Genomic DNA, 17,230 nt, shown 5'->3' with positions numbered 1-17,230 from the left:
ACACACAACACAGCTGACACAGGCAAACACACAACACAGCTGACACAGGCAAACACGACACAGCTGACACAGGCAAACACACGACACAGCTGACACAGGCAAACACACAACACAGCTGACACAGGCAAACACACGACACAGCTGACACAGGCAAACACATGACACAGGCAAACACACGACACAGCTGACACAGGCAAACACACAACACAGCTGACACAGGCAAACACACGACACAGCTGACACAGGCAAACACATGACACAGGGAAACACAACACAGCTGACACAGGCAAACACACGACACAGCTGACACAGGCAAACACACGACACAGCTGACACAGGCAAACACACAACACAGCTGACACAGTTAAACACACAACACAGCTGACACAGGCAAACACACGACACAGCTGACACAGGCAAACACACAACACAGCTGACACAGATAAACACACAACACAGCTGACACAGGCAAACACACGACACAGCTGACACAGGTAAACACACGACACAGCTGACACAGGCAAACACACGACACAGCTGACACAGGCAAACACACGACACAGCCGACACAGGGAAACACACAACACAGCTGACACAGGCAAACACACGACACAGCTGACACAGGTAAACACACGACACAGCTGACACAGGCAAACACGACACAGCTGACACAGGCAAACACACGACACAGCTGACACAGGCAAACACACAACACAGCTGACACAGGTAAACACACGACACAGCTGACACAGGCAAACACATGACACAGGCAAACACACGACACAGCTGACACAGGCAAACACACGACACAGCTGACACAGGCAAACACACAACACAGCTGACACAGGCAAACACACGACACAGCTGACACAGGCAAACACATGACACAGGGAAACACAACACAGCTGACACAGGCAAACACACGACACAGCTGACACAGGCAAACACACGACACAGCTGACACAGGCAAACACACAACACAGCTGACACAGGTAAACACACAACACAGCTGACACAGGGAAACACACAACACAGCTGACACAGGCAAACACACGACACAGCTGACACAGGCAAACACGACACAGCTGACACAGGCAAACACGACACAGCTGACACAGGCAAACACACAACACAGCTGACACAGGCAAACACGACACAGCTGACACAGGCAAACACACAACACAGCTGACAGGGAAACACACAACACAGCTGACACAGGCAAACACACAACACAGCTGACAGGGAAACACACAACACAGCTGACAGGGAAACACACAACACAGCTGACACAGGCAAACACACAACACAGGCAAACACACGACACAGCTGACACAGGCAAACACACAACACAGCTGACACAGGCAAACACACGACACAGCTGACACAGGCAAACACATGACACAGGGAAACACAACACAGCTGACACAGGCAAACACACGACACAGCTGACACAGGCAAACACACGACACAGGCAAACACACAACACAGCTGACACAGGTAAACACACAACACAGCTGACACAGGCAAACACACGACACAGCTGACACAGGCAAACACACAACACAGCTGACACAGGTAAACACACAACACAGCTGACAAAGGCAAACACACGACACAGCTGACACAGGTAAACACACGACACAGCTGACACAGGCAAACACACGACACAGCTGACACAGGCAAACACACGACACAGCCGACACAGGGAAACACACAACACAGCTGACACAGGCAAACACACGACACAGCTGACACAGGCAAACACGACACAGCTGACACAGGCAAACACACGACACAGCTGACACAGGCAAACACACAACACAGCTGACACAGGCAAACACACGACACAGCTGACACAGGCAAACACATGACACAGGCAAACACACGACACAGCTGACACAGGCAAACACACAACACAGCTGACACAGGCAAACACACGACACAGCTGACACAGGCAAACACATGACACAGGGAAACACAACACAGCTGACACAGGCAAACACACGACACAGCTGACACAGGCAAACACACGACACAGCTGACACAGGCAAACACACAACACAGCTGACACAGGTAAACACACAACACAGCTGACACAGGCAAACACACGACACAGCTGACACAGGCAAACACACGACACAGCTGACACAGGTAAACACACGACACAGCTGACACAGGCAAACACACGACACAGCTGACACAGGCAAACACACGACACAGCTGACACAGGCAAACACACGACACAGCTGACACAGGCAAACACACAACACAGCTGACACAGGCAAACACACGACACAGCTGACACAGGCAAACACATGACACAGGCAAACACACGACACAGCTGACACAGGCAAACACACAACACAGCTGACACAGGCAAACACACGACACAGCTGACACAGGCAAACACACGACACAGCTGACACAGGCAAACACACGACACAGCTGACACAGGCAAACACGACACAGCTGACACAGGCAAACACGACACAGCTGACACAGGCAAACACACAACACAGCTGACACAGGCAAACACGACACAGCTGACACAGGCAAACACACAACACAGCTGACAGGGAAACACACAACACAGCTGACACAGGCAAACACACAACACAGCTGACAGGGAAACACACAACACAGCTGACACAGGCAAACACACAACACAGGCAAACACACGACACAGCTGACACAGGGAAACACACAACACAGCTGACACAGGGAAACACACAACACAGCCGACACAGGGAAAAACACGACACAGCTGACACAGGCAAACACACGACACAGCTGACACAGGCAAACACACGACACAGCTGACACAGGCAAACACACGACACAGCTGACACAGGCAAACACACAACACAGCTGACACAGGTAAACACACAACACAGCTGACACAGGCAAACACACGACACAGCTGACACAGGCAAACACACGACACAGCTGACACAGGTAAACACACGACACAGCTGACACAGGCAAACACACGACAGCTGACACAGGCAAACACACGACACAGCTGACACAGGCAAACACACGACACAGCTGACACAGGCAAACACACAACACAGCTGACACAGGCAAACACACGACACAGCTGACACAGGCAAACACATGACACAGGCAATCACACGACACAGCTGACACAGGCAAACACACAACACAGCTGACACAGGCAAACACACGACACAGCTGACACAGGCAAACACATGACACAGGGAAACACAACACAGCTGACACAGGCAAACACACGACACAGCTGACACAGGCAAACACACGACACAGCTGACACAGGCAAACACACAACACAGCTGACACAGGTAAACACACAACACAGCTGACACAGGGAAACACACAACACAGCTGACACAGGCAAACACACGACACAGCTGACACAGGCAAACACGACACAGCTGACACAGGCAAACACACAACACAGCTGACACAGGCAAACACGACACAGCTGACACAGGCAAACACACAACACAGCTGACAGGGAAACACACAACACAGCTGACACAGGCAAACACACAACACAGCTGACAGGGAAACACACAACACAGCTGACAGGGAAACACACAACACAGCTGACACAGGCAAACACACAACACAGGCAAACACACGACACAGCTGACACAGGCAAACACACAACACAGCTGACACAGGCAAACACACGACACAGCTGACACAGGCAAACACACGACACAGCTGACACAGGCAAACACACGACACAGCTGACACAGGCAAACACACGACACAGCTGACACAGGCAAACACACGACACAATGCTGACACAGGCAAACACACGACACAGCTGACACAGGTAAACGCACGACACAGCTGACACAGGAAAACACGACAGCTGACACAGGCAAACACAACACAGCTGACACAGGCAAACACACAACACAGCTGACACAGGCAAACACACAACACAGCTGACACAGGCAAACACACAACACAGCTGACACAGGCAAACACACAACACAGCTGACACAGGTAAACACACAACACAGCTGACACAGGTAAACACACGTGCTAGAAGAGGTTTTGTTTTGTTTGTTTCTGGCCCCGCTTCGGATGCCACGATGCCATCAAGCGGTATCTCTGGTCGTAATCAGTCCTTCACTGACCAATCAGCGTTCATTAGCAGAATGCTAGCGTGTTATGGATAACAACAGCTCAACCTGTAAGAAATCGAAAGGACATAAGTACTTGTTCATTCAACTTTCGACCTATAACCCATGTTGAACTTGCAAAACCTACAATCAAATCTGAGATTTCCCAACGGCAATCGGGTGAAAGAGACAAATTTAGCCGTCTAGCCCCATAGACTCCAATTCATTTTGCACTCATGGGCGATCGCCCCCAGTGGAACTCTGGTGGAACTGCAACCAAAATTTGGTACAATAGGACTTAATAGGAGTGGCCAGGCTCTCCGTAGACGGGCTCTGCTTTTGTCCAGTCCGGCGCCTCATAAACACACACACACCAGAGAAAATGGCTGAGAGAGAGCCTACTCGGATGAAAACCGCTTCAATGAGCTCAATTATAGTAACACCGCATTGTATTGTCAATAGGGGGAAACTAACTAGTAATTAGTTTGATTACTCGTTACTGAAAAAAATAACGCCGTTAGTAACTCCGTTTATTTATAACGCGGTTATTCCCATCACTGATTGCAACACAATATAATGTGGCTGTAATGGAACCCAAACATGATGGTTCGGTACAGCAGGAGGGATAAAACTAAACATACTTTTTTTTTTTTATTAAACTGTTTTTTAAAAAATGTTTGTATGTGTTTAAATAAATTCTATTAGAATATTTTTTTTTCGAAAGGATAAAAAATCTATCTTAGCTAATGCTGTAAACTATACGGGGAGCCCTTAATTACACATTGCTGTATTATTAAAGGCAATTAACAACTGAGCTCAAACTATGTGCTATTTATTTTTAGATATAATAACCAACACTCAAATAAAAAATATGTACGGTAAATTGCACATACGGCAAGTTTTGCTTGCTAAATCTAATTATAAAGTAAATTTTCTGCTCCAATTCATTTTTGAAATAGAATCATTTACACTGGCTGTTGTTTTCATGACAAATTTATTTAAATTAAATAAATTATTAAATAAATACATTAAATAATCAAAACATTACTAACAGGTTAAAGTATCAACGTTTCTTGCGGGAACACAAAAGCATTGAATTTTTTTTTTTTTTTCTCACAACCAAATGTCCCATTATTAGGGGCTCTATAGATCTGTGACTCTAATGAATAAAAAATAATGTCTAGTACATTAATGTACCCCTTTTATGGAAAATTCCAGGGAAATAATGGATCAAAATCATCATAATCTTGTATAACAGTTGTTTGAACACAACTCAATATTTTCTGCCAGTACATCTGTGTTTTATATATATTTATATTTTCAATACATATTTTTCTTTTATTGATTTACTGAGCACTTTTTTAACTTTAGTTTCAGGCCCGATGGATGAGAATGAAGAAGTGAATGAAGTGGAGAAACATCAAAGAAGATCTCATGAATCTTTCACTTGCACTCAGTGTGGAAAGAGTTTCACATACAAACAGAATCTCAATGTTCACATGAGGATCCACACTGGAGAGAAACCGTTCACATGTGAGCAGTGTGGGAAGAGTTTTGCACGACAAGGACACCTTCAGGAACACATGAAGATTCACACTGGAGAGAAACTGCACGAATGTGATCAATGTGGTAAAACATTTCCGAGGGCTTCAACCCTGAAGAACCACATGACAGTTCATTCACAGGAGAAACCACATTCATGTCCTTTGTGTGGAAAGAGTTTTTCACGTCTGCATGATTTAAAAGAACATCAGAAAATACACACTGGTGTAAGAAATCATATGTGCTTTGAGTGTGAGAAGACTTTTTTTACAGCTTCAGATTTGAAAAAGCACCAGAGAATTCACACTGGAGAGAAACCTTACAAGTGTTCACACTGCGACAAGAGATTCAGTTGGTCAGTAAACCTGAAAAAACACGAGAGGATCCACACTGGAGAGAAACCTTACAAGTGTTCACACTGCGACAAGACATTTAGTCGGTCAGAACATCTGAAAACACACGAGAGGATCCACACTGGAGAGAAACCTTACAAGTGTTCACACTGCGACAAGAGATTCAGGGACTCAGGATCCCTGAAATCACACGAGAGGATCCACACTGGAGAGAAACCGTATCACTGCACTGCATGTGGGAAGAGCTTCACTCATTCATCTGCTCTACACAGTCATACAAAATACAATCACAGTAAGTAGCTTATCTTCAGTTCCAGCACTTTCAAGTGTGATGCCACCTCTCTTTCCTATTAGTTTGTCTTAACCAGCCTCAACCACGGCTGTAGCCAGTGTCGTGGCAAAAACAATAACTAACAAAACAGCACTGATGTTCACTTTCACACTGTTGCTAAAAATATTCTGCATTGCACACTCTTCATATCACAGTCCTGCAAAGATGACAGAATTTACTCACATTTGCTGTCCTGCGGCGATACATGAGAGCAGTTTTAGTGTTTTAGACCAATCATATGGTGACTGCGTGCGACCTGGACTGCATCAGTGAATGGTGAGATAGTTTTACTAAATAAAATGATCCTGCCAGAAGAATTGCGCGTTAACTTCATTATTTATTTTTCCATCTGAATCATATCAGTGAGCTTTTATGGGATTTTACGCATGCGCAGTAAGCGTTTTCAGGCGTTTTTCAAAAGTTTCTTATCCACATCCATCCGAAAACACCTGAAAACGCTAGTGTGGACGGAGAGCGTTTATAATTGAAAACACCGTTTTCAAATGTATCCTGATTAATGTAGATGTAGCCTGAGAGAGGCTGAGGTGTTCCACCCTTGCAAATGCCATCTTCCAGTTCCAGCGTTGTGATTTAAGCTCTGGTTTAAACTCTTGCCTAAGTGTTTGTTGATTGCGTCACCTATAGTGTTAACGTGAAGTTATTGAGGGTAGCAGAGTGTTTCAGTTTTATTTATTTATTTATTTATTTATTTTTGTAACTGCTTAAGTGGAAGTGGAATATCTTTTTTTCTTCTAGGGAGGTGGATGTCATTTATTTTAGAAATTACCCTTTTTCTCCTGTGTTTGAGTTAGAGAGGAAGTCAGGGAAGTATCTCTGTATTTTTATTTTATTTTGATAGGTAAGTTATCCTTAGCCAGAGGAACCTTTTGTTTATTGTTTTGACCTTTCCCCTCCTGAAGCCTTAAGTATCTTTTCCACATTCTGTTAAATAAAATACCTCTGTTTGTTTGCTCAAACTGGTGTTACTGAGCTTTCTTGTGTATCAGCCCTGGGACTTGGAGACGGCAGTTCTCTCAGTCTCTCCCCACCGTTTAATTGTTACACCCCTTTCACCCCTAGATCTTTTTTTTAAGGGGTACGTAACATCACACAGAAAACAGAGTCTTTTATACCTAGTCTCTTCTCCTGTAATTTTCCACTTCCCCCGTAAAACCATATCGAGCTAGCTTTTTTAGAAATACAATGGTCCTTCAACCCCCTTGGTTTTACTGTCCTCACACCTGAGATCAAATCTCCTCTGAAGACAGTGGTCCTTCTGACCCCCTGGGTTTTTACTGTTTTACCACCTGTGCGGCCGAAAAGTCTTTGTTTGTGGCCTGAATACAAACTATCCATACTAAAGAGTTCAAAGGCTTATCTGACCATTTGTTTTACTGTGTGTTATTTTTGTTCCCGTCACAAGCATACATACATACATCCCAGGAAAGAGAACACATGATTGAATTAAAAAACGCAAATATCGGCTAGAAGTGATAGGTCTAACATATTTATAACACGGAGTCGGCTTTGCAGCCTTGGCTAAATGAAGTTTACACGAGACTAGATAATGATCTGAGATGTCATCGCTCTGCTGCAGAATTTCAACGGCATCAACATCTATTCCATGTGATAATATTAGATCTAGAGTATGATTACGACAATGAGTAGGTCCTGACACGTGTTGTCTAACTCCAATTGAGTTAAGAATGTCTTTAAATGCCAATCCCAATGCATCTTTTTCATTATCTTTTTCATTATCTTTTTCACCAACAATTAGTACTTTATCTGCAGTCAATATTAATTTTGATTGAAATTCCACAAATTCTTTGATAAAGTCTGTATGGTGCCCTGGTGGCCTGTATACAGTAGCCAGCACAAATCTCAAATGTGATTAATCATTTATACTATATATTTTTACATTAAGCACCAATGCTTCAAAAGAATTATATTTAAAACTTGATTTCTTAGTGGTTTTGAAAATATTGCTATAAATTACAGCAACTCCCCCCCCCTTTGCGTTTCAGACGAGGCTCATGTTTATAACAGTAATCTTGTGGGGTGGACTCATTTAAAGTAATGTAATCGTTTGGTTTTAGCCAGGTTTCTGTCAAACACAGCACATCTAGGTTATTATCTGAAATCATATCGTTAACAACGAGTGCTTTTGGAGTAAGCGATCGAATATTCAGCAACCCAAGCTTTAGCATTTGCTCATCTGTATTATAGCTGTTTTTTATTTGTTGAACATCAATTCAATTTTTAACCTTAAATGGGTTTAAACATTTTTTGGATTTCCAAATTCGGGGAACAGACAGTCTCTATATGATGATATCTAGGTGAAAGAGTCTCTATGTGATGGGATTTATCTGATCTTGGTGACGCGAGGCCGCTAGCAGACGGTCGGTTTAGCCAGTCTGTCTGCTTCCTGACCTGAGCCCCAGATTGTCATGTTTGAGCTCTACGACTATGTGCCATATTACTAGAGAGAAGAGCAGCACCATCCCAGGAGGGATGAATACCATCTCTTTTCAACAGGTCAGGTTTGCCCCAAAAACTTTTCCAATTGTCTATGAATTCTATATTATTAAGCGGACACCACTCAGACAGCCAGCGATTCAGTGAACACAATCTACTAAGTATCTCATCACTCCTGCGAACAGGAAGGGGGCCAGAGCAAATTACAGTGCCTGACATCGTACTTGCAAGTTCACACACCCCTTTAATATTAATTTTGGTGATCTCTGACTGGCGGAGTCGAACATCATTAGTGCCGACGTGAATAATAATCTTAGAAAATTTACAATTAGCATTAGCCAGCACTTTTAAATTTGCTTTGATATCTGGCGCTCTGGCTCCCGGCAAACATGTGACTATGGTGGGCTATGCACGGGTGACACGTTAACAGGCTAGCGAATTACTAGCGTGTTGTGCTTGTAGTAACAGAAGCTAGCAATGTCAGGTTAATCTGAGATGTTGGGTAAGCTGTATTTAGTAGTATAAACAACTAGAAATTGTAAATCAGATCGTCCTGGCCCCAAAGCATGATGTTTCCACCCCTATGCTTTACAGTAGTTATGGTGTTCTTTGGATGCAACTCAGTATTCTTTCTCCTCCAAACACGACGAGTTGAGTTTTTACCAAAAAGTTCTATTTTGGTTTCATCTGACCATATGACATTCTCCCAATCCTCTTCTGGATCATCCAAATGCTCTCTAGCAAACTTCAGACGGGCCTGGACATGTACTGGCTTAAGCAGGGGGGCACGTCTGGCACTGCAGGATTTGAGTCCCTTCAGTCACCTTCAGCTTTCTGCCAAAGTCAACTCCATGGTTAGATTTAGATAAGAGACGAAACCATGGACGAAACAATGGATGAAGACACAGCAGATCCATCCCGGGAATGTGCCAACCCGTGGCCCCACCTCGCCAGACTATTTAAATTTTCTGAACAAGTTAATTATAGTTTTCGCTTCAAGTGTTTGCTGTGTTTACCAATGTAAGCACTGTGGCAGTAGAAATGCAATATTTAGAAAATGTACTCTTGTACTCTTGATACTCAAGTACTTTTAAAAACAAGTACTTCAGTACTTTTACTTAAGTAGACATCTGACTGCAGTACTTTTACTTGTACTTGAGTAAAATTTAGCAAGGGGTATCTGTACTTTTACTCAAGTACTGAAGCTGTGTACTCTGTCCGCCTCTGCTTATAAAGTACATTTTCTAGTCCAAGACATTTTTGAAATGGAATCATTTAATCATTTATAATGCACCCCTTTCATGGAAAATTCCAGGGACATAATGGATCAAAATCATCATAATCTTGTATAACAGTTGTTTGAACACAACTCAATACTTTCTGCTATTACATCTGGGTTTTATATATATATTTTTCACTTCATCATTTATCTTTTATTGATTTACTGAGCACTTTTTTAACTTTAATTTCAGGCCCGATGGATGAGAATGAAGAAGTGAATGAAGAGGAGAAACATCAAAGAAGATCTCAGAAATCTTTCACTTGCACTCAGTGTGGAAAGAGTTTCACATACAAACAGAATCTCAATGTTCACATGAGGATCCACACTGGAGAGAAACCGTTCACATGTGATCAGTGTGGGAAGAGTTTCATAAGCAAACAGAGTCTGAAGGTTCACATGAGGATCCACACTGGAGAGAAACCGTTCTCATGTGATCAGTGTGTGAAGAGTTTTGCACATAAAGGAACCCTTCAGGAACACATGCTCATCCACACTGGAGAGAAACTGCATGAATGTGATCAATGTGGCAAAACATTTTTGTGGGCTTCAGCCCTGAAGAAACACATGTTAGTTCATTCACAGGAGAAACCACATTCATGTTCTGTGTGTGGAAAGAGTTTTTCACATCTGCAGAGTTTAAAACGACATCAGAAAATACACACTGGTGTAAGAAATCATATGTGCTTTGAGTGTGGGAAGACTTTTATCACAGCTGGAGATTTGAAAAAGCACCAGAGAATTCACACTGGAGAGAAACCTTACAAGTGTTCACACTGCGACAAGAGATTCCGTCATTCAGGATCCCTGAAAACACACAAGATAATCCACACTGGAGAGAAACCTTACAAGTGTTCACACTGTGACAAGAGATTCAATCGGTCAGAATCCCTGAAAACACACAAGAGGATCCACACTGGAGAGAAACCGTATCACTGCACTGCATGTGGGAAGAGCTTCACTCAATTATCTAATCTACACACTCATACAAAAACTCACATTAAGTAGCTTATCTTCAGTTTCAGCACTTTCAAGTGCGATGCCACCTCTCTTTCCTATTAGCTTGTCTAAACCAGCCAGTTATGAAGTCACTGAGGTACAGACTTAAGTATATTTCTGAGGTGTATTTAACAAAGGTTGTGAAATAATATGCTAATCAGAGCATATGAGCGGAGTGGAGCGGTGAGAATCTCCGCTCATCGCTCACTGAACTGTTCACCCCTCCGCTCCCCCGCTCAAAGCTACATCAGGCCGCTCCGCTCATTTGCGCTCAGCGCTCAACGCAGTTTGCTTCGCGCTCCACTCAAATCACCCCCCGCTCGCTCCAAAAAAGGAAAAAAATCTACATGTATATCACTTGTAGCGGTCCCCAACCTTTTTTGCGCCACGGACCGGTTTATTATCAGACAATATCAGACACGGACCGGCCTTCAAGGTGTGTGGCGGATAAATACAACAAAAATAAAATGATACGACTGGCATAAAAACTGGGGTATTTTTTTAAATATAATTTAAATATTTTTTTAAATATATAGCCTATAATAATAAACGTGAATCCAATGTGTAGGCCTACTCGCAACTTTATTAACAGCGTCCTCTAACATCTCGCAGGCAAATGAGAAAGTCTGAACACAAACAAAATGCCCCCAAAAGAAAAAAAATCTCTATGTTTTCAGTGCTGATGCGTTCACGTAACATGTAAGGGCACCCTTAAAGCTGTCACAACGAACCGGCAAAATGATTATGAATATGTAAAATATAGCAGAAGACATTTAAAAATTTTTTATGTCTGTCGGCTGGAAAGATGCTGACTCGTGATCTTCGCAGTAGTGAACGCGCCTGAAAGAAATGCACATTTCATAGGGGAGAGCAGTCTGTTTTCTTTCGTTTTGAATTGTTCTGTTTAAAAGTAGACATTTCAAGCTTTATATATATGTCTCAGGTGTGTGAGGCAAGTAGGCTATACGCTGAGTTTTGGTTCATTCATGAGACAAACTCCAGGCTCACGCCGGCGCCTTCGTATCGTGGTTATCTATTTTCTAATATATTTACTTCTTATTAAATCCAGACAATTGGTTGATGAAACCTTGATTAAAATTAAGATACAATTAATACAAAACGAAATTAAATTTCAAGACAGGCTTTGTTCTTTCTGTTTGAGGTCTGAGTGAAAGTTTTAAAGCAGTCTTAGTGCCGCTTTCAGAGTGCTCACGTCCGTAACGGAGAACTGTCCCGTCCATAAAAATATTTTTTTTAATTTATTTTTTTTATAAATTTCTAAATAAATGCGACTTATAGTCCAGTGCGAGGCTAGGCCTATGTTTTTTCTTCTTCATGGCACATTTTTTGACTGATGCGCCTTATAGGCTACTCCGGAGCGACTTATATTGATAGGCTACACCTGTATGAATTCTCATTTTACTTTTTGAACTCCATTATTGAGCCGAGTTTTGCCTGAAAATAGTCTACTGTTGATGACTGTGCAAGACAAATGGATTCAGGGTCAGGCTTGACTGAGCATGCTTCAGACTCGTGGTGTGAGCGGAGCGGAGCGAAATTGGAGCGGGAAATGCGACGCTCCGTCCTTTTGAAATTGCCGCTCTGCGCTCTGTCCAAGATCTGCCCGCTCGCGCTCCCCGCTCGCTCCCACTCCACTCCGCTCACATGCTCTGATGCTACACTGTAAAAAATTTAACGTAAAATCAACAGTAACTTACTGGCAACAAATATCCAGCAAGCTTCTGTATTTTATTCCACGGTAAAATTACTGTAAATCTGACAACAGTACTTCACAGCATACCGTATAATAACTTACAGCATTTTTATACTGTAAAATTAATTACAGTGCTTGTTTTTGCACTGTATTTTAAAATACAATAGTTAACAGCATACCGTATAATAACTTACAGCATTTTTATACTGTAAAATTAATTACAGTGCTTGTTTTTGCACTGTATTTTAAATATACTGTAAAGTTACTATGCAGTATAATTGATTATGGTATTTTTATATACAGAACATATAACCAACTACAATCTGTTACACACTTAAAAAAAGAATGAAAGCTAAAGTTATGTATGCAAAAAATATTTCACAAAGTTATATTACTGATTTTTAGATGTTACGTCAATTATGACAACACACAGAAGTAAGTTTAAAATTCTTTATTAAAATTTAATTCATTAAACTAGAAACACTCCAGACTTGGCAGGGCCAAGCAAAGAGCGAAACTCATCCTCAGCACACTGCAATCGCGAACTGTACACACTGAAAGAAATGAAAAACATATTCAACACTGCATAGGAGTACACAGAGAGATTACTTTTATGAATTTTAGTGCCTTATTCAATAACTAAAAATGACTTACCTCTGTTTTTAATGAAGAAGCAAAACTCATCCTCAGCACACTGTAATCTCGAACAACTGTACACAATGAAAGAAATGAAAAACATATTCAACACTGCATAGGAGTACACAGAGAGATTACTTTTATGAATGTTAGTGCCTTATTCAATAACTGAAATGACTTAACGTTACCTCTGTTTTTAATGAAGGAGCAAAACTCATCCTCAGCACACTGCAATCTCGAACAACTGTACACAATGAAAGAAATGAAAAACAAATTCAACACTGCATAGACGTACACAGAGAGATTACTTTTATGAATTGTAGTGCCTTATTCAATAACTAAAATGCCGAAACGCGGGAATTCATTCGGCGGGACTTTCACTGCTGTGTATTCACTCAAGTGTGCATCGTATTAACGTTATAAAATGTATAATATGACTAATAACACTGTGGTTGTCCATTCAATTCGTGTAGAACATAACTTACCGGTAGAGTTATGTTATAAGTTATAACGTTAGCAGCTAGCTTCAGCTTGTTATATGTTAACATGTTGTATGAGGCCTCTATAGCGACCAGCAACACACACACGGTGTACTGTAACGTTAACGTTAAGTTACACACAAGTGTTCAGATTCAGAAACAAGAACATTTCGATTACTTTGTTCTAAACTTGAAAATAATAACTGACATTAACATCAAACATTGTGATAACTAGTAATGTTATTTGGCTAACTGGCTAGAATGTTCGCGTTAAAAAGCTAACGTTACCTTAACTTTACCTTTCAAACTCACCACGATTAGGATAACTTACTTAACGTTAACAGTTAATGGTAAAACGAATATCTTCACATTTGTAGTGGTGGAACATTTAAAAATAAAAAAAATTAAGATTTTGAATACAATTTTACATCTTACCTGGCTAGTTCTTGCTGGTTCTGCGTGCCACTGCTCCGTCGTCGAAGTCAGTCAGGATGAAATGGAAAATTCGAGAGTGACGCTGACGGTTAGGTGATTGGTTGCCAGGTGTATATCCCGTGCGATTCGCTCTTTATGTAATTAATTGTGTAAATCTAAAGCAAGATAACAATAATAATAATAAATCATGGAAATCGATTTTTATCTATTTTATATTGCCTATATTATTGATCATTGGATGGGACTACATCTCCCATCCAAACATTTTAGGCTATAATAACCTTTGAGATTAGTTGGGTTTGTGACCAAATCTGGCAACCATAAAGAAAAAAAAAACGAAAGAAAAAAACACCCAAGCAAATTTAAACCTTTTTTAGCTATATTCTAAATGCCTTAATATATGGGTTACCTTATGAAACGATGCATTATAAAATTCCTAAGCTGAAATAACCTCAATAAACCAAAAAAATGTCCTCTGTCGGGCTTGTCTGTTGGAATATACTGTCATCAATTTAACAGGAGTAAAAGAATTACTGTAATTATTTTCTTCCCCCCACAAAAGAAAAGCATAAATTGACAGTAACTTTCCTGTAAATAGTTATACGGTGACAAAGCTTGAAATACAGCAAAAATAATGTAAAAGCTATAAAATTGACAGCAACTTACTGTAAACTGTTTCTACAGTAAACTTTCACTGAAAATACAGCAATAATACTGTGAAAACAACAGAAATCATTTACAGTGTAATATAGTATTAACTCTACTTTAGTTCTGCAAGGATATTGCACAGCTCCAAGATCTTCTCATCTGAGCTCTGCGGTCTGTCGCCGCTCATCAACATCAGAATATTGAGATGACCAATCAAATTAAAGTAGCAGGCTTTATGTTCACAGAAGCTGCTGAGCGCATATTCTAGCGCTTCAGTTAACGGTCATGAAGTGTGAGATCAAATATAGCTATTTTAGGATAGAAATGTTAAACGGCCGACAAAAATAATCAGGAAAACTGATACATATAAATATCAGTTGAGCCTATGTTTACTTTCTTCACTGACAAAAGAATATCAGAGAGAAAGAATTTCGCAGCTCAGCTTTAGGAGAGGAAGAGACAGACCATAGTAGGGACACTGAGAAAAAAAGAAAGAGTGATGGAGATTTTAGCCTTCATATGTCTGGAAATGCACATATGTATTTTCTCGGGGGAGCATGACCCCGAACCCCCTGAACTACCTCATATCTGGGACACCGGCGATTCTAGAACTCTACAGCCCTGGCCACAACCATCAACAGTATAAAAGAAACATTGTCAACATTTGTCACATTAAATAGTTTATATTTAACTGTGAGATTAACATCAACTCAAAGATAAAGTTCCTCCCCAAAAGAGCAATATTGCATACAGTATATAATTTTGCTTAATATAATCTATATGTTTAAAAGTACAAGTGTTTTTTTTTTTTTACATTTTTTACTGTTCTTTCTCAGGAAGCTGAAGAAGAGGCTGATTGAGATGCTTTGATATCTTGTTAGTCAATAAAGAGGGAGAGATCTGTCTTATTTGCTTCCAATTTTACTTTCTTTTTGTATTTTCTGCACCAAGTATTAAACTTTTATTGTCCGTTTTTTTTGTCTGCTCCTTCTTCTTGCATCAAGAATAAATAATTTTATAATTTTACTTCAGTTACATCTAAAAGTCATAATGAGTAGAAATACATAATCATGTTTCTATACATACATAATCTTGAACAGTTTGTTATGTTTTGTGGTGCGGGTTAGCCCACTTTGTTTTTCTTGCTGTTTGTGGAGCCTGGGGTGTCTACAGAGACTGTGCTTTTTTACAGTGTGTTCAGCGGAGCTAGTGGATGGTGAGGAGATGTTTGCTGTATGTGACAAAAAATGTTTTGGCCTAAAAAATGTGTGACATCGCTTAGAGCACCTTTAAGAGCTTCATCTATCACTGTTTTACATGTTTGTAGAGTTAGTTTCTAGAATAAATATATAAGCTTTAATCTGTATGTTTACACAGCCATTTTTTTTTAAAAGACGGATGCTGGTGTTTAGCGTGCGTTCGGCCAAACAGCGAACACTAACGTCATGGATAGTTCCTATAGTGCTGGTTTAAGTAAATTAGTAAAAATTAAATTAGTTCCTCCAAAAGGAGTTCCTAGAACTAAAATCTTTCCTAGTTTCCGGGTGTGAACACGCCAAAATCGGGGGAACTTCAACCAATAGTTCTAGGAACTATGAAAAGGTTCCTTCATGCCCCTAATGTCCTCTAATGTCACACATAAAGTATGATGTGGGAAGCTGTAATCTTCTGATTGGTCAGTTTAAATGTCTCGCATTTGGAAAAATATCGAAACTCTTTGGTCATTTTTTGAGAGAAATGCTAATGGTCTTGTCCGATTCAATGATCTATTCTATGCTATGCTAAAAGTGGCACCGTCAGAACCGGAGATCGGCTGAATGGATTCGAAAACGGTAAAACTCAACTGTTTAACTCTGGGGGAGTTGTAAAATGAGCCTATTTCCAAAAAAAAGTGGAGTATCCCTTTAATTTGTGAATTGTGGACCCTTTCTGTGTGTAATCACTATCAACAGTCTGTGTAGTCTATACTTGAATTGTACTGTGTGAAAAAGCAATTCTTGGGGGGTTTGGGAGTATGCTCCCCAGGAGATAAAAAAAAAAAAACTCAAATGATGTCTTCTAGTGAGTTTTGAGGAAATATGGACAGATTTAGTCATACAACATAAGCCATCAATAGATTTAGGTTATCTGGATTGAAACAAGATTATAATGCTGGATTGTTGCAATGATAACCATGATTGTCAAAACATTTCCCTCTGATTCAATAAAGACTCAGTGA

General features: G+C 40.8%; 2 protein-coding genes across 3 annotated transcripts in view; both read left to right on the top strand.

Moving 5' to 3' along the window:
* LOC307170055 (uncharacterized protein) overlaps positions 1 to 17,229 on the top strand; it is a 24,785-nt gene extending 7,556 nt beyond the window's left edge. For both annotated transcript variants that reach the window (XM_079891054.1, XM_079891053.1), the window contains 2 exons: positions 5,493 to 6,308; positions 10,295 to 17,229. In XM_079891054.1, the coding sequence (XP_079747180.1) occupies positions 5,493 to 6,308; positions 10,295 to 11,109 (1,631 nt within the window). In that variant the 3' untranslated portion in view covers positions 11,110 to 17,229. The remainder of the gene's footprint in view (positions 1 to 5,492; positions 6,309 to 10,294) is intronic.
* LOC307170061 (uncharacterized protein) overlaps positions 1 to 17,230 on the top strand; it is a 128,398-nt gene that overhangs the window by 59,548 nt on the left and 51,620 nt on the right. The gene's annotated exons all lie outside the window — the stretch shown is intronic.

The sequence above is a fragment of the Squalius cephalus genome, assembly GCF_949319135.1.
Source record: "Squalius cephalus genome assembly, chromosome: 13".
In the NCBI taxonomy this organism is placed as follows: domain Eukaryota; kingdom Metazoa; phylum Chordata; class Actinopteri; order Cypriniformes; family Leuciscidae; genus Squalius; species Squalius cephalus.
The sequence above is the reverse complement of the archived record's forward strand: the minus strand, read 5'-3'. Positions and strand labels throughout refer to the sequence as shown.